General features: G+C 30.7%; 1 protein-coding gene across 1 annotated transcript in view; it reads right to left on the reverse strand.

Moving 5' to 3' along the window:
• Window positions 1–19048, reverse strand: part of LOC101240464 (protein timeless homolog) — a 111614-nt gene that overhangs the window by 20729 nt on the left and 71837 nt on the right. Inside the window, exons 30-38 of the mRNA XM_065810167.1 lie at window positions 18594–18732; window positions 18340–18429; window positions 17767–17806; window positions 17337–17492; window positions 10700–10768; window positions 10464–10582; window positions 10320–10395; window positions 10195–10243; window positions 5294–5429 (exon numbers count right to left, since the gene is read on the reverse strand). Of these exons, the coding sequence (XP_065666239.1) occupies window positions 5294–5429; window positions 10195–10243; window positions 10320–10395; window positions 10464–10582; window positions 10700–10768; window positions 17337–17492; window positions 17767–17806; window positions 18340–18429; window positions 18594–18732 (874 nt within the window). The remainder of the gene's footprint in view (window positions 1–5293; window positions 5430–10194; window positions 10244–10319; window positions 10396–10463; window positions 10583–10699; window positions 10769–17336; window positions 17493–17766; window positions 17807–18339; window positions 18430–18593; window positions 18733–19048) is intronic.

A 19048-nucleotide genomic window follows, 5' to 3' on the forward strand; every position in this document is an offset into this window, starting at 1 on the left:
TTAAGAAACCTCAGATAAATGGAGGATACAAGGATGCTATACTCTCTGACTCATTTATAAGGTAGGGTAAACAAAAGTGAATTCATATTGAAGGGATTGGTTACCATAAAATACACTACAAAATTTTTGTAAAATATAATATTTTATAAATCTTTTACATATATTATTATCATAATAATAAATGTAAAATATGCGTATCACTGATCTGATCAACAGCTGGGAGAATTTAAAGAAAAGTAAGTGTAAGAACTCAAAAGATGCAGGGAAAGCTTTTCAGTCTCAACCAATTATTTGGCAAGCAAAAAAAAAACCATCCAGCAAAATGCTGCACAGCACAAAAGGGGAGTTAAAAAAGCTGCTGAGAAAGCACTTCTCCTCATAATAGCACACTTTGATGAAAAAATTATGGAAGATATCACTGATGGGAAGAAAGAAAAAAAGAGACAGGTTATATTATATTATAGTGCTATTTCAGCTAATAATGATTGAGAAGCTAAGCTTCTTGGAATTTCAGCTATGGAACATGGAACTGGAGCTGCTCAGTATGAAGCTTTGGATAATGTACTAGAAGACTATGGAATAAGTGATGATGAGAACAAATTATGTTTTGACACAACTGCCTCAAATACTGGAAGGTATTCAGGAACCAATATTAGGTTCAGTCAATCAGAGCTTGCCTGCAGGATGCATATATATGAACTACATCTCAAACATTTCTGGGAGCAAACTAATTTAGACAAAACAGCAGCTCCAGAAAATTTTATGTTTAAATGGTCTCAGACAAACTGGAATGACAGGTTTCAGACAAAACTGTAAACTTGAAGTAGTAAATGATAGTTCTGAAAGGGCTGTAAAACTTGTATCAGAGTTTGTACGAAATAGGGTGATACAAAATTGTATCACCCTATTTCCCACTCATTGATGGACAGCTACAAAAAAAAAGAAAAAGGAAAAAAAAAAAAAAAGAGCAAACTGTTAATTATATTAGTGTTTAAGTTTAAAGTTTAATTGTAATATAGAATGTAGTTTTAAAGTACCCCCACCCCCTTGTCTACAAAACTAAGTTATATTGTTAAAATTAAAATTATTAATCTGTCTTTGTTAATAATATTGAACTTGCAATATATATTTTATAAGAAAATTATTTTTCTTATAAAATTTATTAAAGTAAATTTTATAAGAAATGTAAATATTTATATATATATATGTAAAAAATTTTATAAAATGGAATTATTGCAATTTGAATGCGTCCAGCAGTAAACACAGGAAAATTCAATGGTATAACTTTGAAAATGCAAGAGAAATAGAAATAAGAAACTTTACTAAACCACAACATTAGGATGTCAGCATTATATGCTGAACCTCATTTTAAAATATGCTTTCTTTTTTCATAGATTAAGAATCAATAACTCCTGCTTTGACTATAAACTTGACTTGATAAAAATGTATGAATGTCTTCAAAAAAATTACAAACATCTTCAAAAAAATTATAAATTTCCTTAAAAAAATTATAAACATCTTCAAAAAAATTATAAATATTTTCAATAAAACTATAAATATCTTCACAAAAAAATGTAAATATCTTCAAAAAACTTATGAATACTTTGAAAAAAATTATAAATATGAATGTAATTATAAATATGAATGTTATAAAAATTAAAAATAAAATAAACTTATGGTGGCATGATGAAATTCTAGTGCATTATATTTCCTTATTGCCTATTTTCTTATACCAACATGGAGGGGGAGGGAGAAAGGAGGGGGGGGGGGTTTAAAGTTAAACTTGAAAAAGCAGAAACCTTTATTGCAAATCCATGTAAAAAACTTTGGTTCAGTAAACAGTTATTTGATAAAAAATAATATGACCATATGCTAGATACATTGACTGAAATCAATTGCACAGCTGCTTTAAAGTGTTTAAGAGACACTCTAGCTAAGAAGATAGTATTGTAAACATTTCAAAACAAATATCATTACTGAACTGGAGATAAATTGATAACTCTAAATCTGAAAACTCTTAATCAAAATCTCTCTAAAACTATTATCTCATTCTTCTTCATCACCTGAATCCCCCTATTATCGAACCTCTTACAACTACAGTAAAGCTGACTGGGATTCTTTCCGTGATTTTCTTTGTGATGGCCCTTGAGTAGAAATATTTTGTCTTCCTGTCGACAAATGTGCTTCTTACATAACTTCGTGGATTCAAGCTGGCATGGAATCTTTTATTCCCTCTCGACGATTCCAGGTCAAGCCTCACTCTCCTCCATGGTTTTCTTCACACTGTGCAGCTGCGATTGCCAATCGAAACCGTTACTTCCATATTTATCAGCAAAACAATTCTCCAGAAAACAGACGTCTGTATATTACTGCTAGAAACAATTGTAAAAAGGTCTTGTCTAACGCCAAAGCCCGCTATTCTCAGGTCATGAAATCTCGTATCTCATCTCAAAAATTAGGCTCTCCTGACTTATGGAGAATCTTTAATAATATCAATAATAAGGGCAAATCTATAATTCCACCTCTCTTGAATGGTTCAGACTTTGTCACCTTACCTAAAGACAAAGCTGAATTGTTTGCTAAAAACTTTTCATCAATATCATCTCATGATTCCACTAATTGCTTTCGACCTGATATTGCCAACAAACAGGTTGATCCATTGCTTGACATTCATATCACTCCAGAGTCTGTATCTAAAGTGATTTCCTGCCTAGACTTTTCTACAGCTTGTGGCCCGGACAACATACCTGTTATTGTCTTGCAGAAGTGTTCTCCGGAGCTGTCGTCTATACTCTCAAAACTATTCAACAAGTGCTTATCAGAGTCTTGCTTTCCAGCCTGCTGGAAAGGGGCATCTGTTATCCCTACCTTTAAAAATTCTGGAGAGCGATCTGATTCGTCTATCTACCGTCCCAAGTGTTTGTTAATTAAAGATTCAAGGTTTTTGAATCTTTAATTAACAAACACTTAATTTCTCATCTTGAATCTAATAACTTACTTTCTGACCATCAATATGGATTTCGATCTTCTCGTTCTACAGCTGATTTGTTAACAGTAATAACTGACAGGTTTTATCGCGCATTAGATAAAGGTGGAGAGGATAAACCCACCGCTCTTGACATTTCAAAAGCTTTTGATAAAGTTTAGCATGCTGGTCTTCTCCATAAGCTTTCTTCTTATGGTGTATCCGGCAACATCTTTAAGATCATTAAATCCTTCCTTTCCAATCGTAGCATAAAAGTTGTCCTCGATGGACAACACTCTTCTTCTTATTCTGTAACTTCAGGGGTTCCTCAAGGCTCTATCTTTGGCCCTATACTCTTTTTAATTTACATTAACGATCTTCCAGATATTCTCTCATCTAAGGTGGCATTGTTTGCTGATGACACTACCATTTGTTCTTGTCGTGATAAAAAACCAACACCCTCTGATTGCTTGGAGGGGGCCTTTGAGCTTGAAAAGGATCTTACTTCTGCTACAGCATGGGGCTCTCAGTGGCTGGTGAACTTTAATTCAGATAAAACAATAATTTAGATCTTCCTATATTTATGAATGGTGATGTACTCGATGAGTCACCTACTCTTCATCTTCTAGGATTAACTCTTACTTCCAATCTTTCTTGGAAACCATATATCAAATCAGTTGCAAAATTAGCATCTGCTAAGGTTGCATCTCTTTATCGAGCTCGTCACTTTCTTACTTACGATTCTATTCTCTATCTCTATAAATCTCAAATCCAGTCTTGTATGGAATATTGTTGCCATATCTGGGGCGGATCTTCTAATGATGCCCTTTCTCTTTTAGACAAGGTGCAAAAACGCATTGTAAACATAGTTGGACCTGCTCTTGCAGCCAACCTCCAACCATTATCACATCGTCGTAATGTTGCTTCTCTTTCTCTTTTCTACAAATACTATAATGGGCACTGCTCTAAAGAGCTAGCGTCTCTTGTGCCATCTACTATAATTCATTCTCGTGTTACTCGTCATTCAATTAAGTGTAATCTTTTTTCTGTGACTGTTCCTAAGTGCTCCAAAAACGCTTATTCATCTAGTTTTTTTCCTCGAACATCAGTTCTTTCGAATTCGCTTCCTTCATCTTGCTTTCCTGACTCATATAATTTGCAATCTTTTAAGTCCTCTGTCAATCGTTATCTTGCTCTACAATCTTTATCTTTTCTCTTTCAGTAACTTCCAACTTTAATTAGTGGCTGCTTGCAGCCTTGTTGGAAGCGAAGATGATAAAAAAAAAAAAAAACAACTCTTTTTAAGAAGCTTTTTAATATCTTATCTCTATGAAATTAATTATTATTTTTATAAGGTAACTTATATGGAATGTGAATTTTAAACACTAAATATTTACATTTTGTTGGTAGTTGTTCATAAAGTGGGAAAAGTGCTTTAAATGTGATGTAAAATATGAAAATTCATATTACTAAGTTTAGGTGGCAACATTTTTGCAACTAGACTGTCAATAAACCAGTTTTTTATCAATATATACATCAGTGACAAATTATGTAGACCTAAGTATGCAGTATAAGATATGAACATTATGTAGATTTGAGTGTTTTTTGTGGCACTCAAATCATAAACTTTGTAATTTTCAAAGATAAATTATAGCTATTATAAACTTTTAATTGGTAGAATGTGTAATGTAAGATATATGTGTATATATATATATATATATATATATATATATATATATATATATATATATATATATATATATATATATATATATATATATATGGTGCAGGAAAAGTTCCAGTACAAAAATATAAACAGCAAAAACAGCAAAAGTTCCTGTACAAGACGAGAAACAAATTACACTTTAATTTAAAACAAAATAATACTAAAAAATACTCAAACAATACGAAGGAATACAAAAGAATACTAAAAACACACTATATATTCAAAGAAAACACTATACAGATAATTTTTTTAAATTATACTTTTGTACAGGAACTCTTTCCGCACCCTGTATATATAAATATATAATGAATTTTGCTGTATGTAGACATTTTTTTGCTAAAAAAAATAGTATTTCCCTAAAAAAAAAAGGTCCTCAATTTCTGAATTTGGGCCTTTCTCAAATACGGTTGGCACTGTCAAAAACAATCTAGTCCCTAATATATATATATATATATATATATATATATATATATATATATATATATATATATATATATATATATATATATATATATATATATATATATATATATATATATATATAAATCTGGTTAAAAACTCCTGATTCTGACAAGTGAGAGAAGATAGTGAGAAAAAGTTACCTCGTCAATGATTTTGCTTCTTTTAATTTTTCGATTTGTTTTAATATATTTTTCATAACTATCATCTTCACTATCAGTTGGTGAGTGTAATCGTTTTATAGATTTACTTGTCTTTATTTCATTTGGACTTTCAATGCTAAATGAAAACATAAAGAGTGAAACAAAGCTAACTGAAGCAAACAAACAAAAAACAGTAAAAATAAACAATTTCTGTCATACTTCAATAAAAATAAAAAAAGGAAATATATATATTTAGCATTGCACATCTAAAACAACTAACAGTAAAAACTAGGCAGTGAAAAAAAACTTTCAGAAGTCAAAAAGATTTATAAAACAAATTTTATGACTCAGCAAAATTCACAGAAATCACTTAAAATTTACTCTTTATGATCTTTTAATTATAGTTTAAAAACCAAACTCTAAGAGTTTTATAAAAAAAGTATTTTATAAAAATCCTCCTCATATTTAGGTAGGTGCTTGGTTCTCTTGTCAAACCCCTATTCTGACGTTAAGCGCTCTTTGCATCTGCTAACTCGAATTTATAGGGGTTTGGTAAATTGGATATAAAGGGATAGTTGTAGCTGAGCTTACATACATCAACCAGCTTAATTATTAAGGATAGGTGTGGTGATTGTACATTAGGGTGATGCAAAATTTGTAGGTTCAAAACTTTAGTTGTCCTCAAGCTTGCCCTTGTTCTATATGACAATAGTAGTTATTGGGCAAAATTTGAATCAAATCGGATGATATTTAGGGGTTGCCATGTTATGTCACATTTTGGTATAAGGTTACAAAAAGTAAAAAAAATATTTTTTATTTTTACATTTTTTATATTATATTACTGAATTATTTATTATCAATTTCTTATTGATAATAAATACTAAATACTATTACTAGGCAATAATAAATCAATCATCTTCATCATTCAACAATCATCTTCATCAGGGTAGACTTTGATGCAACTGGAAATTCCTTCCGGTGAAGATCAACCAATCTAAGAAGAAACTGCTTTTGGTTTTCATCTTTCGTAACGCTTGAGTTAAAGGATGTTATAAGTGCTATGCCTCGTTCCGCGCAATCGTTGACGACTTTCATTTGACGAACCTTGTGCTTCATTTCAAGATATGTTGAATCCATATCCCACTCTGAAGATTCTTTCATTAAAAATGATTCAGCTTTTTCTTTTCCATTTTTCAAAATTAGATCGAAAAGTTCTGCGGTGCGTTGTGTGACGAAGGAAGACAATGGGCTGTGACAATCGAATGTGGCAGCATCAAGTCTTTTGAGAGATTTCTGCCTTGGCTGTTGTTTCAGGTTGTTTGCCATGTCTCTCTTGGTGTTGTTGTCGACACGGGAATCGAAGAAAGCCAATCCTATTAGATGTTCAGAAAAATACCAGAGGTGGCGATGCAAAACTTTTGCTGCATTAATTGCAATTGTACGATTTGGATATTCTTGAATCCGTTGAAGAAGCTTGGCATCATTGAATGGTGCTCGTTCAGCTAACGGAGCTTCATTCCAAAACTGTCCGTATACAAATGCCACAAAAAGACTTATATCTGTTATTCCTTTCTTTTCCTTTGCAGTAATAACAAATTGATCCTGAAACAAATATATCTTTATACAATATATAGCTTTTGCCATCCAACGTGCATTGTGTGTTGCACCTGGAGCCCGAAACTTCACTTTGAACTCCGATGTTGTAGTTGATCCTCCAAGGAAAACAAGGCACAAATTCAAGAGTTCTAAGTAATCATCCCTGGGTTGTTGACCTTTAATTGCTTCACTATAATATACTACCATTTCTTCACGGAGTTTGAGAAAAAAATCGCAGTTGTAAAATTCTTTATTCCCTATAGTGAACACCTCCTTGTTGATTGCTGGCCATTGTTTCTGGAAACGATTAAAAATTCCAACTTCAGGTCCTCCACTGGTTCCAAATGCAGTCGTGAAAATGGTGGAAAGCATGACTTCAAACATATGGTGCCTGCATGCTATCCATATAAGATTACGGTCAAGATTCTGCTCCATTATTGTGCAGGCACCATTGTTCAACCCAGTGTTAGATGAAGTAGTGTCAAAAACCAGTCCCCGAACAAATTCTTTCAATTTCCAGTCTTTAAGAGCCTTCATGCAAGCATCAGCCTGTTGCTCACCTGTACCTCGATCAATCTTTGGAACGCCCAGCAATTTTTCCACCCCACCACCAGTCACAAGGATGGCAATTCTATCCACTTGTTTTTGACCACCAGTGATATCAGGTAAGAGCTTTCCATCCCAATGCAGAAGAAGTGGATCATCAGGAAAGAAATCAACCTTGTCAGCTGTAGTCACCGCTTCACGAACAGATCGCCTTTTTCTGCGGATTGTGCTGTACAACAATGATAAATCTTTTACCGAGTGACCAAGAGCCTGAGACACTGTTCCAACCACGAAGAGTGCACGGCGATCAGAAATATTAACACGATCAAGAGATGATACAACATTATTTGTTAGAACTTTCATCTTCTTTTTCGTTGAACCACTTGTGCTCAGTGTGCTGGAAGCGGAAGGAGTCTGATATTCATCATCATTCGAGGAACTAGAGCTACTTTCACTCACAATGTCAACTGCTGATGAAGAAGAAATGAGTTCTGTTTTTTCCATCAGTTCCGCTTGACTTCTTTGACGCCTCAATTCCATTTTAGTTTCTCGGACTCGTTTCCGTGCCTCCCTAGCTGTTAAATTCCGATCAATTCCTGCCATACTACAACTTAATGGATCTTCTTGCTGCTGACGTAAAAATGCTTTATCTTCATCGTTTTTCATAACTTCTGATGCATTCTTGGTTGAAATATCAAAAAGTTCTTCAAGGTCAGCGTGGAAAATTCCTTCTTTCATTTGACAGCTGTCCGATTTTGATCCTCGGTGTTTTTTCAGCAGCAGATATTCGTCATAAAGTTTTTTTAACTTTCTTTCCGCATTGTCAATTCTTTGAGTTGGAATTTTTCCTCTCTCCCATATAACAAGAACTGCTTCAATTGTTGCCCGAATACTTTTTTTCACTTCTTGTTTCTCTTCTATATGATGGAAGAGCAACCTCCGAAGAACATCCCCTCTTGAAGGAAGTCTGGCAGTCGACAGAGTTTGTGTAGGTTTACCAACAAGCCACACCTCAGCAGAAGATCTAGTGGTTGCCATATTATCAATTTCTAAATTATAAATAAATAAACAATGAAAAAACAAATTTGCGAAATTTGAGAAAATCACAAAATTTTACCAATGGTTAATTCATCTTATAAAACATGGCAACCCCTAAAATTGCTTCTTTTAGTCTAATTTTTGGTACACATGATCCTAGGTGATAAAGGAACACAGGCAACCTTGAGGAAAATGTTTTTTGTGACATTTTTTTTTTCTATTACAATCTGAATCACCCTATTGTACATACATCAACTGAGTGTTTGGATTTACACAGGTAACCTTGCAAATAAAGGGATAATTAAAAGAAAAAATGGTCGATCGATAATAAACCTACCAAACCAACCAATAAACATTAACTTATCTGTATTAGTATACAGCATTATAATTTTAAACAACTTGACTTAATTTAAATAAGTTAATAAATTTTAATTAACTTAATTATATTTGATATTTTTAAATCTTTTTGCTTGTTTTTTTGGTTTGACTTTTTCAAGAAACAGATAAACTTCCTAAACTTTTTAAAAACTTAACTCTTTAGGAGGAGGTCAAGTCTGGTTAGAGAGTTGGGTGGTGTTAAGGGTGTGAAGAGATTTATTAAAAATTAAAAAAAAAGTTTATATTTATGCGTGATGAAATGAGCTTCAAGCTTATAAGAAAAAACTTTCAAATTTCTAACAACTTTTAAAAAATAAACAGAATTAGAAAATATATTGAAAAGAAAATAGATACCAATCACCTAACTATAAAATATGTTGAAAAGAAAATTTATACCAATCACCTAACTATGAAATATGTTGAAAAGAAAATTGATACCAATCACCTAACTATGAAATATGTTGAAAAGAAAATTTATACCAATCAACTAATTATGAAATTAACTACTAGTATTAGAACCAAACAAAAAACGATTTTATTTTGTGAATAAGAACAAAAATCAATACAAACTGACAACATAACTAAAAATTAGAAAACCAAAGAAATCATTCAGCACTTTTAGTAGCAATACAAAATAAGTGGCAATAAAATAATGCGAACTTGAATAACTTAAATATTCTAAAATAGAATTAAAAAAAAAAAATTAATTTATCTTAAATTGATAGAAAAAATCTGTTGCATTGATTGTAATAATTTTAAAATCTCAATATTTTGGTTTTTTTCTAAGGCTTAAATTATTTTTGTCATTCTTTGTATGTGATTCACAATCTGACAAATTTTGTTTTGTGATTTACAACCCTGCCAATAATTTTTTGTAATTCACAACCTGACAGCTATTTTTTTTTTGTCTCTTAAAAAACTTTTTTATATACTTAAAAATTTTTTAAACACACAACTTATTTATAATATAAAACTTCACTATAAAACAATTTGTTGTAAAAATGGCTGGTTACTGTGTAAAATTTGTTAAAAAGTGTAACTGATAAGGTTTTGCTTGTAGAAATGCCATATTTAAAGCTGAGTCTGTCATATCCATCAATATGGATTTTTTTTTTAAATTTTCAAAAAATATTTTCAAAAAATTTCAAAGTCTGTAAAGTTTGTTGTATAGAACAATAAAACAAGATGTCAAAGAAAACAATCTTACAAGATCAAAAATTTATTTTTTCAATAATTTAGTGGAGAACAATAGATGCAAAAGAAGATAATCTTACAACAAGATCTAAAAGTTATTTTTTTAATAATTTAAAAATAATTTTTAATTGATTAAAAAAATCTTTTACCTCAGGAGTTCTCCACTTCTTTGATTGTCATTTTCATTGCTTAAAACACCTTATTGTAAAATTGTTTTAAAATCAATAATAATCAACCAAAATAATAAAACTCTAAAAAAGTGAAAAAAACCTACTTGTTTTTCCAAGAATGTCAGCAAAACGCTTTAAATCAACAGGGCTCAAACTTTCTGGAACTCTCCAAAAAGCTTCCTTAAAATATGATTATTTAACTTAAAAATTATAGTTTAATTATGAAAACTAAAAAAAAAATTTAATACCTGCTCATCAGCAGGGGGTTTCAAACCCATCATTTTTAACAAAACTTGAAAATCTTCACAACACAAAGCCTTTTCGTCATCTTCAGTCAAAGTTAACAGAGGAACTGGGTACCAATCATCTTTGAAAAAAAAATTTTAAAGCAATTAATATTTATTAATATTTATATTATATAATATTTAGTTAAATAGAAGAAATAAAATAAAAACATTAATTTTTTTAAAATTATTATTCAAACCATCTTCTTCTCTCCCCTCTGCAGCTCTCCTTAATCTTGTTTGCAACCAGATAATCTGCTGTGAATAACCTATAAAATAAGAACTTTTATTTAGTAGAACTAAATTTGTTGTATGTTTTAAAACAAATTTGTTAAGTATTTCAATACTGCTTTGTAAAACCATGCCCACATAAAAGTTCTTTTACATTATAGATCATTGAGTTTTATGCAAATTGCACTTCTTTTTTTTTTTAAAACATCTTCACTTTCAACAAGGCTGCAAGCAACTACTATTAGAGTTGGAATACACTGGAAGAGAAAAGATGAAGTTTATAGAGCAAGATAACTGATGGAAGATCTGCTCCAGATATGGCAACAGCATTCCATACAAGGACAGATTTTTGCTTTATAAAGATAAAAAATGGAATCTGGAGTAAGAAAGTGGCAAGAACAATATAAAGATGGAATCTTAGCAGATGCTAATTTTGAAACTGATTGGATAAATAGTTTCCAAGAAAGATCAGAAGAGTTAATCCTAAAAGACAAAGAGTATACTGTTCATAAATATAGGAAGTTCTAGATTATTACCATAACAATTAGCTACAAAAAATTGAGTTTTATCTGGGTTAAAGTTCACCAGCCACTGGCACATACTGTAGCAGAAGTGAGATCCTTTTAAAGCTCAAATGGCCCCTCCAAGCAATCAGAGAGTGTTGGCTTCTTATCAAGACAAGAATAAATGTTAGTATTTTCAGCAAACAATGCAGCCTTATAAGTGGGAATTTCTGGGAGATTGTTAATGCAAATTAAAAAGAGTATAGGGCAGCTTGAGGAACCCCTGAAGTTACAGGGTATGAAAAAGAGTGCTGTCCATCGAGGACAACTTTTATACTACGATTGGTAAGGAAGGATTCAATAGTCTTAAAGATGTTACCTGATACACAGTAAAAAGAAAGCTTATAGAGAAGACCAGTGTGCCAAACTTTATGGAAGGCTTTAGAAGTGTCAAGAGCAATAACCTTAACCTCTTCACATCTATCTAATGCATGATAAAACCTATGGGTTATTACCGTTAACAAATCAGCAGTAGAACGAGTAGACCAAAACCCATATTGATAATCAAAAAGTAAGATCAGAATTAGATTCAGGATGAGAGAGTTGGTTAATTAAAGACTCAAAAATCTTGCTTATGATAGTAAGAAGACTAATGTGACAATAGTTAGACAAGTCATATGGCTATCAAGAGTTTTAAAAAATAGGGATAACAAATACTGCTACAAGCTGTATACAAACAATTCAGCTTGGTCTTTAGGTGAGATGAAAATTCTGAACCATACAAGAGAGCTGGAATAACAGATTTGCTTTTATTATAGATACTGTTAAAGATTCTCCAGAAGTCACAAGAGCCTAATTGTTGAGATGAAATACAAGATTTCATGATCTGAGAATAAAGGTTTTGTCTAATGCTAAACCTCGCGTTTAGCATTAGATAAAACCTTTTTTCAATGGTTTTTAGCAATAGTAAACAGACATCTGTTTTTTGGAGAATTGTTTTGGCAATAGATATGATAGTAATAGTTACAATTGGAAATTGCAGTAGCACAATGAGAGGAAAACCATGGAGAAGAGTAAGGCTTGACTTGGAATCCTTGAAAGGGAATAAAAGATTCCATGCCAGCCAGAATCCAAGAAGTTATGTAAGTAGCACATTTGTCAGCAGGATTACAAAAGATTTCTACCCAAGAGCCACCACAAAGAGGTACAATGATAGGGAGATTCTGAGAGATCAAACCATGATCAGAAGCATCTAAGGGTGAATGTGGAGAAACTGAGCACTGAATAGGATCAGAAACAAGACACAAGTTGAGTAGAGAAGGTAAATGATTCAGATTGTCTGGAAGTTGGAAAGTTTACAATTTTTGTTAGAGATTGAGAAATGCAAAAGTTGTGGGCCTTAACACTTGCGGAGTCACTGACACTAGAGCCAAGACTATTCAGTGTGATGAGCATTAATGTCACTAACAACATTGATGTTGGCTGAAGGATAAAGAGAAAGGGCTTGGTCAATTTGATCAGAAATAACATCAAAGAAAATGTAGTCTTGAGATAAAAAAGAGCGAAATAGAACAAAGAGAAAGATGGGGCTAAATGAAAGCACATAAAAGAATAGTCTATGAATTCAACCCTAAGCCTAAACCCTAAATGTGGCTTCGACAATGCACACCAAAAGTACAAACAGGGACACCATCCATGTGCAACATGGCACTATTAGTACTCTGATAATTTACAGCTGTTGATGGAATCAGCTTCTCTGAGAGCTACCAAAGAGTTTGGGAGACCTGACTACCTGGCAGCCTCAGAACCATTAAAATGAGTTTTTGAACTGTACCCTCATCAGGAGATAATAGAATGAGTCAACCATACATTGAAAAAATCAATCATAAAAGAACAATTTAGAAAAGCGAGGACAAGGATCAAGAGTATTAGGAAATCCCCTTATCTTAAATTTTGAAAAGAAAATAAATAACAAAAATATAATTAACACATCTTTTTATCGAGTATTTCACTTATTTTTTTATCAACAAATTTTCATCAACTTGATTATAAAACTTTAATTATAGCACTCATATTACATACTTTAGAATTTTGAAAAAGATGTCCTTTCAAAAATTAAAGAATTTTCAACTAACAGAGTAGTAGGGAGGAAGTTGGTCACATATACTCCATACCATTATGCATCGCACTATTTCAGGTTTCTCAACAGGACCTTAATTTTGACGATAATTAACAATTTGAAAACCAGTGCCTTTAATTGAGTATAAAGTTAAACATCTCAACTGTCCTTTCAATGAGCAAGCCTTTTAAAATTATTTATTATTATTTCAATTTTTATTTATTATTATTTCAATTTTTATTTATTACTATTTCAATTTTTATTACTTATTATACTAATTATTATGTTGCAATTATTTAATAAAAATGACAAACACTCAATTTATCTCCATTTGTCTGTAACATAACATTTATCTGATTCATTAAATATTTCTAGAATATCCATTATAACAAAAGTAAAATCTCTTTTGATTTTGACTTCTTTCACACAAAGCAATCCAACTCATGGTACCATTTATCTATCCTCTAACTTTCTTTATAATTCTTGTAATTATACATATGTAACTATCTCTTACTCCCACCTACTTGATCATTACAAAAAACTATTATGTAAAAACAATCAAAATACTTTTCAGAAAATGTTTTGATTTTGTATATACAGTAGAGACTCAAACTTTGGAATAGCTGGACAGATTTTCCAAACAGAAGGCTGCATGTTATACAATAATAAAACTTATCATAATATGTACATATAATACAATAATAAAACTTTCAATGTCATATCTTGTTGTACATGAAAATATATTTAAAATATAAAGTATAAAACAACACGTTGCGTACAAATTTAATTCCGTTTTTTGGATAATTTTTTACAACAGGTCTCCAACTGTTTGTAGAAATTTTAATTCCATTGTCACAGTTGAGAAGTATAGGAGCGTGTTTTATTTCTTGGTATGTTGAGGCGTAGTTAATTTCAATTGATTCTCTAACTTTACGCTCATCGTACTCTGACTTTATTGCTGGAGTTTTCGGATTTAACCAATCAAACATACCATTACATTCCCTACCGTGTTCGGTTGCACCAGATGCATCCCATTTACTTTTTAAATAGTCTTTTGATGTTCAATGCATCTTGTTAAAATTTTCTTTTTTGTTTTGCCAATGTATATACTGCCACAAGAGCATGTGAGTTTATAGACACCGGGATTGCTATTGGGAATTAATTTGTTGTTGTATAAGATGTTTTTTAATGTAGGTGGTGTAGTAAAAATTATTGTGATGTTGTAAGGTTTAAGTTCTTTTCTAAGTTTTGGACCTATTCTTGTATATATTCTATGTTTCTGTTTTACCATAATCAATACTATAATAATAAATACCATAATTTATTTTAGAAAGGTTGTTTCTTTTCTGAATATAGTGCTTAGCAGTTTCTGTTTCACCATAATTTATTTTAGAAAGGTTGTTTCTTTTCTGAATATAGTGCTTAGCAGTTGTTTCAAGCTTTAATCTATCGTGTCCATTTTCTGCAAACATGTTCACTAAAAACTGTTTTTCATCAGACTTTTTCGAACAAATTTTAATGGCATGAGATACAGAACCTTTAAAAACACCCGTAATTATTTTTGGATTAATGTTTGATAAAGGTTTTATTTGCATATTAGTGATAGCTGACTTTCGATGGATTTTGAAGTCAGAATATAGTTTATAGTATGAGTTATTAGTGTATCCAAGAAGTTTAATTCCTTTTTGTTGTTTTCTTTTTCTGAAGTATATTTTATTGCTGAATCTTGTTTATTTAATAACTCCAGAAACTTATCATGATTTTGTAGTTGAATCTTATCATGATTTTGAGTCGAATCTTGCATGACTGTCATCTACATACCATCTGTAAGTCTTTAGCAAAAAATGACCAACCTCACTTGTAAAAACGCTTCTGCAACTATGACCATTAAGGACAGACCTTAAGTTCCCGAATTTGGTATAGATCTTATCTCATTTTTTTAATAAAAAATAACATTGGTTAAGGCAGAGTTTGATCATTTCATGTATATCACTAAGAGTAAGTTTGGCACTTTTTTCCATGCTTTATATAAGGTTACTTTCTATATATATATGTTTGTGTGCCACAAAATTTGAAATCAATTTTTGAAAGCTTTTTTCTCAACCAATTTTGCTCATATTTTGCACACTTAATCATTTTCGATGACAATACAAGGAAATGGAAAAATTTGACCAAAAAAGTTAATTAAGTTAACAAAAATTTAATTTGTATTTCCCCATACATTTTATTTATTTGATATGAATTGCGTATTACGTCACAAAAATCATTGATTTGCAAATTATTTGCAGTTTCGAAGACATCAAAGCGCAGCGATTCAAAACCTATTGTTTTTTAAGTCTTAAGTTATTAAGTTAAAAAACAAAAATTTAAAACGCGCTACTTTTTCCATGCTTTATATAAGGTTACTTTCTATATATATATGTTTGAGTGCCACAAAATTTGAAATCAATTTTTGAAAGCTTTTTTCTCAACCAATTTTGCTCAAATTTTGCACACTTAATCATTTTCGATGACAATACAAGGAAATGGAAAAATTTGACCAAAAAAAGTTAATTAAGTTAACAAAAATTTAATTTGTATTTCCCCATAAGAACACTGAATTAATAAAAAAAAAATTTAAAAACGTAACAGTAATTTTTCCTTCTACAAAAGATAACAAAAAAAGAATTTCTAGGCCCAATAGAATTCTGCTTGCATAAAGTATGGATTTGAAAAAAGAATTTTTTTTTGATTTACTAGTTTAAGATTATCAATATCATTGTTTAAAATATCGATAATTTCACTAGGATCAATTAACCAAGATTTTGCTTTGTTAACAAACGAGGAGGAGTTTATTAATCTTGTTTTGTTTTTGTTTAAGGTTGGTTGTATAATTTTAACAAGATACTCTGATGATCCAAAGATCATCAGAGTATTTTGTAAAATCAGATCCTGATGGCCAGTCGTTTCTACTCTAATGAGTAAAAACAACTGGTCGCATTGGATAATTCTTTTCTGGCTTGTGAGCTTTTATGACTCCATATAAACGGAGGGACGCAGTCAGAAGGGTACATTTAAAAATAAGTCTTGTTATCTAACTTTTTTTGTTTTCGTTATTTGCATAATAGTTTCTGGAATTTAGTCATAAGGGTTTGAGTCAGGTCATAGTTGTTAGTTACTGAGTGTTTAATTTCCTCTTCTAATTTATAAAATGCATCTACTTCATTTATTAGTACAAATTCTGTTCTTTTGTCAAATGGATAAACTGCTAAACATTCATTTTTTTCCTCAAATTATTTAAAGATAATCTTTTTTCTTTTGTTAAATTATTGGGTAATCTAGGTTTGATATTTTTAATAAGAATTTTACTCACGTTTTGTCGAATCTTTTCTGCATCAGATTTTTAATTATCTTTTTCTAAATGTAAAGCAAAAGATTCAATCGGTGTTAAAATTTCCATATAAGGTAACTTTTTAAATGTCGGTGCAAAATTTGGTCCGAGATTCAGGAGATTTGTTGTGGGGGTGTCTAACTGAGTTTGCCATAAATTTAAGATTCCAGATTTAACTATATTATTATTCAATCTGTTTGATTGTTTTTGTTTATTGTAAGTCATTTTATAAAAAATATCAAAGAAAGTTAAATAACAAAAGTATAATACAAAAAATAAAATCTATATATATATAAAAAAAAAATCAGCAAATTTAACAAGCATAAAAATTTAAATTGAAAACTCTATCCTTGTCGACATGATGTTAAATTTGAAGGGAAAAAGGTCATTGATTGAAAGATCAGCCTGCATTTAAAGAGAGAAAAAGAAAGATCAGAATTTGAAGGTAAAAAAGAAAGATCGCATTTGAAGGGAAAAAGGTAAGTTTGGCATTTGAAGAGAAATAGGTAAGATTAGCCAGTTTGGCCTTTGCCAGTTCAATCAGCTACAACACTCCAAATAATACAACTATAGAAAAATTGAAAAGGAGTTGTTTTTTTTAAAAAAAACCGAACCTTTTTGTTTTAACTGGCTGCACAAGTTTACAAATTTATTTTCATTATATGGAGTATCTTCAAAACCGTTTTCAACACGAACTCTATGAGAAAGACCTTCTGCTGAATGAGGATGAAATTCTTCTCTAGCACCCATTACATCATCATCATCATCATCTAAAATAAATTATTTCTTAAAAGATTTTTTTAAAAGAACTTAAACGAATAATAGCTTAAAAATGTAGTAAAAATAACAACAAAAATACAACAATTATTAAACACTGCTCATAACAATATATGGCACTATATACCAATAAAAGGGACCTGGAACTACTCAACTTCTATTAGGAATCTGGGATCAATTCAACTGCTTAAACATAACAGTGATATAAAAAAAAATTCTAAATAAATCTAAACACAACAAATCAAAAAAAAAAATAGATAGCCACACCTATATTATTATCATCATGAGAACTGTCTTTATCACCATTCTGAATAAATAAAGTTTAAGTGGTACAATTATTTAAAGATTTCAAGCCAACAACCCAGCAAACATTGTTTTAGTGGAATTGCAGTGGACCTATATAGGTATTTTTGAGTGGTTTATTGGAGTTTTGCTCATCAGTTACTTAGTGTACCATTAGTGGCAGCGGCTATAAATGGCCAGCCAATAACTTTCCGACATGTTAATTGTGGCTAGTCATCAGCTAGCCACTTTTGGTGACTGCTACTAATGGTCCACTAAGTAATTGATGAACAAAACTACAGTGAACCACTCAAAATGCCCATACAGGTCCACTGAAACTCTGCTACAAAATTTTTGCTGGGGAAGCAGACAAATATAATAAAAAACCTGAAAGAAAAAAAGGTCACCTCCTCAAGACCAGAAGAAAGTAAAAGCATCAAGGAAGAATTCAACAGATTTACCTTTTTATATGCCACAATGGCCTATTTCATTTGTGCCCTCTTTTAAAATTTGAAACAATTTTCTTTACAAAAAAGAAAGTTTAAAATAATAAAATACCATAGAATCTGCAAAATTTTTTGATTTTCTATTCTTGTATAACTCTTTTTTATCAGTAACTTTTCCTGTTTCCAATAAATGTTTTATAATCTGAAAATAAAAAAACATAAAGAAAAATAAACACAATTACAGTTTCAAACAACAACGGAAGAAATGCTTTTTTTTTTAAATAACAGTTTCAAACTACAACAATAACAATAAGAAATTATTCTTTTAAAAACAAAGTAAAACTAACATAAAATGAAATGTAATACCATATTTTTAGACTTGGGGAAAGTAAGTGCAGCCATTATGTTTGCAACAGGGTCGCTTGTTTGTTTAAATTCTTCAAAACATCGAAGTAATTCTTCTGTCTGCTCCTCACTCCATTTAGGTTGCCTGATTTTTTTTTCTCTGAGAATCATATCATATTTTTAAAAATAGAAAGACATTAAGCGATAATAATAATTCTAATTCTTTATCATTATAATACTATATACATTAATTATTTAACAAATCATTTTCTACTAAATATAATATTTTTTTAAATTTTTCTATTCTATAATACTCTACATTTTAATTTTTTTTTCATGTTAATTCACCTCCCCAAGGATGAGAAGGCCACTGCAGTTGAGGAGACTACTATAATTGTGGTTACAACCCTCTCTCAACTCTATAACTCCGAAACACAAACCTCTTTAGTTTGCCAAGCAAATATATATATACATAT

The sequence above is a fragment of the Hydra vulgaris genome, chromosome 11 (assembly GCF_038396675.1).
Source record: "Hydra vulgaris chromosome 11, alternate assembly HydraT2T_AEP".
Classification (NCBI taxonomy): Eukaryota; Metazoa; Cnidaria; class Hydrozoa; order Anthoathecata; family Hydridae; genus Hydra; species Hydra vulgaris.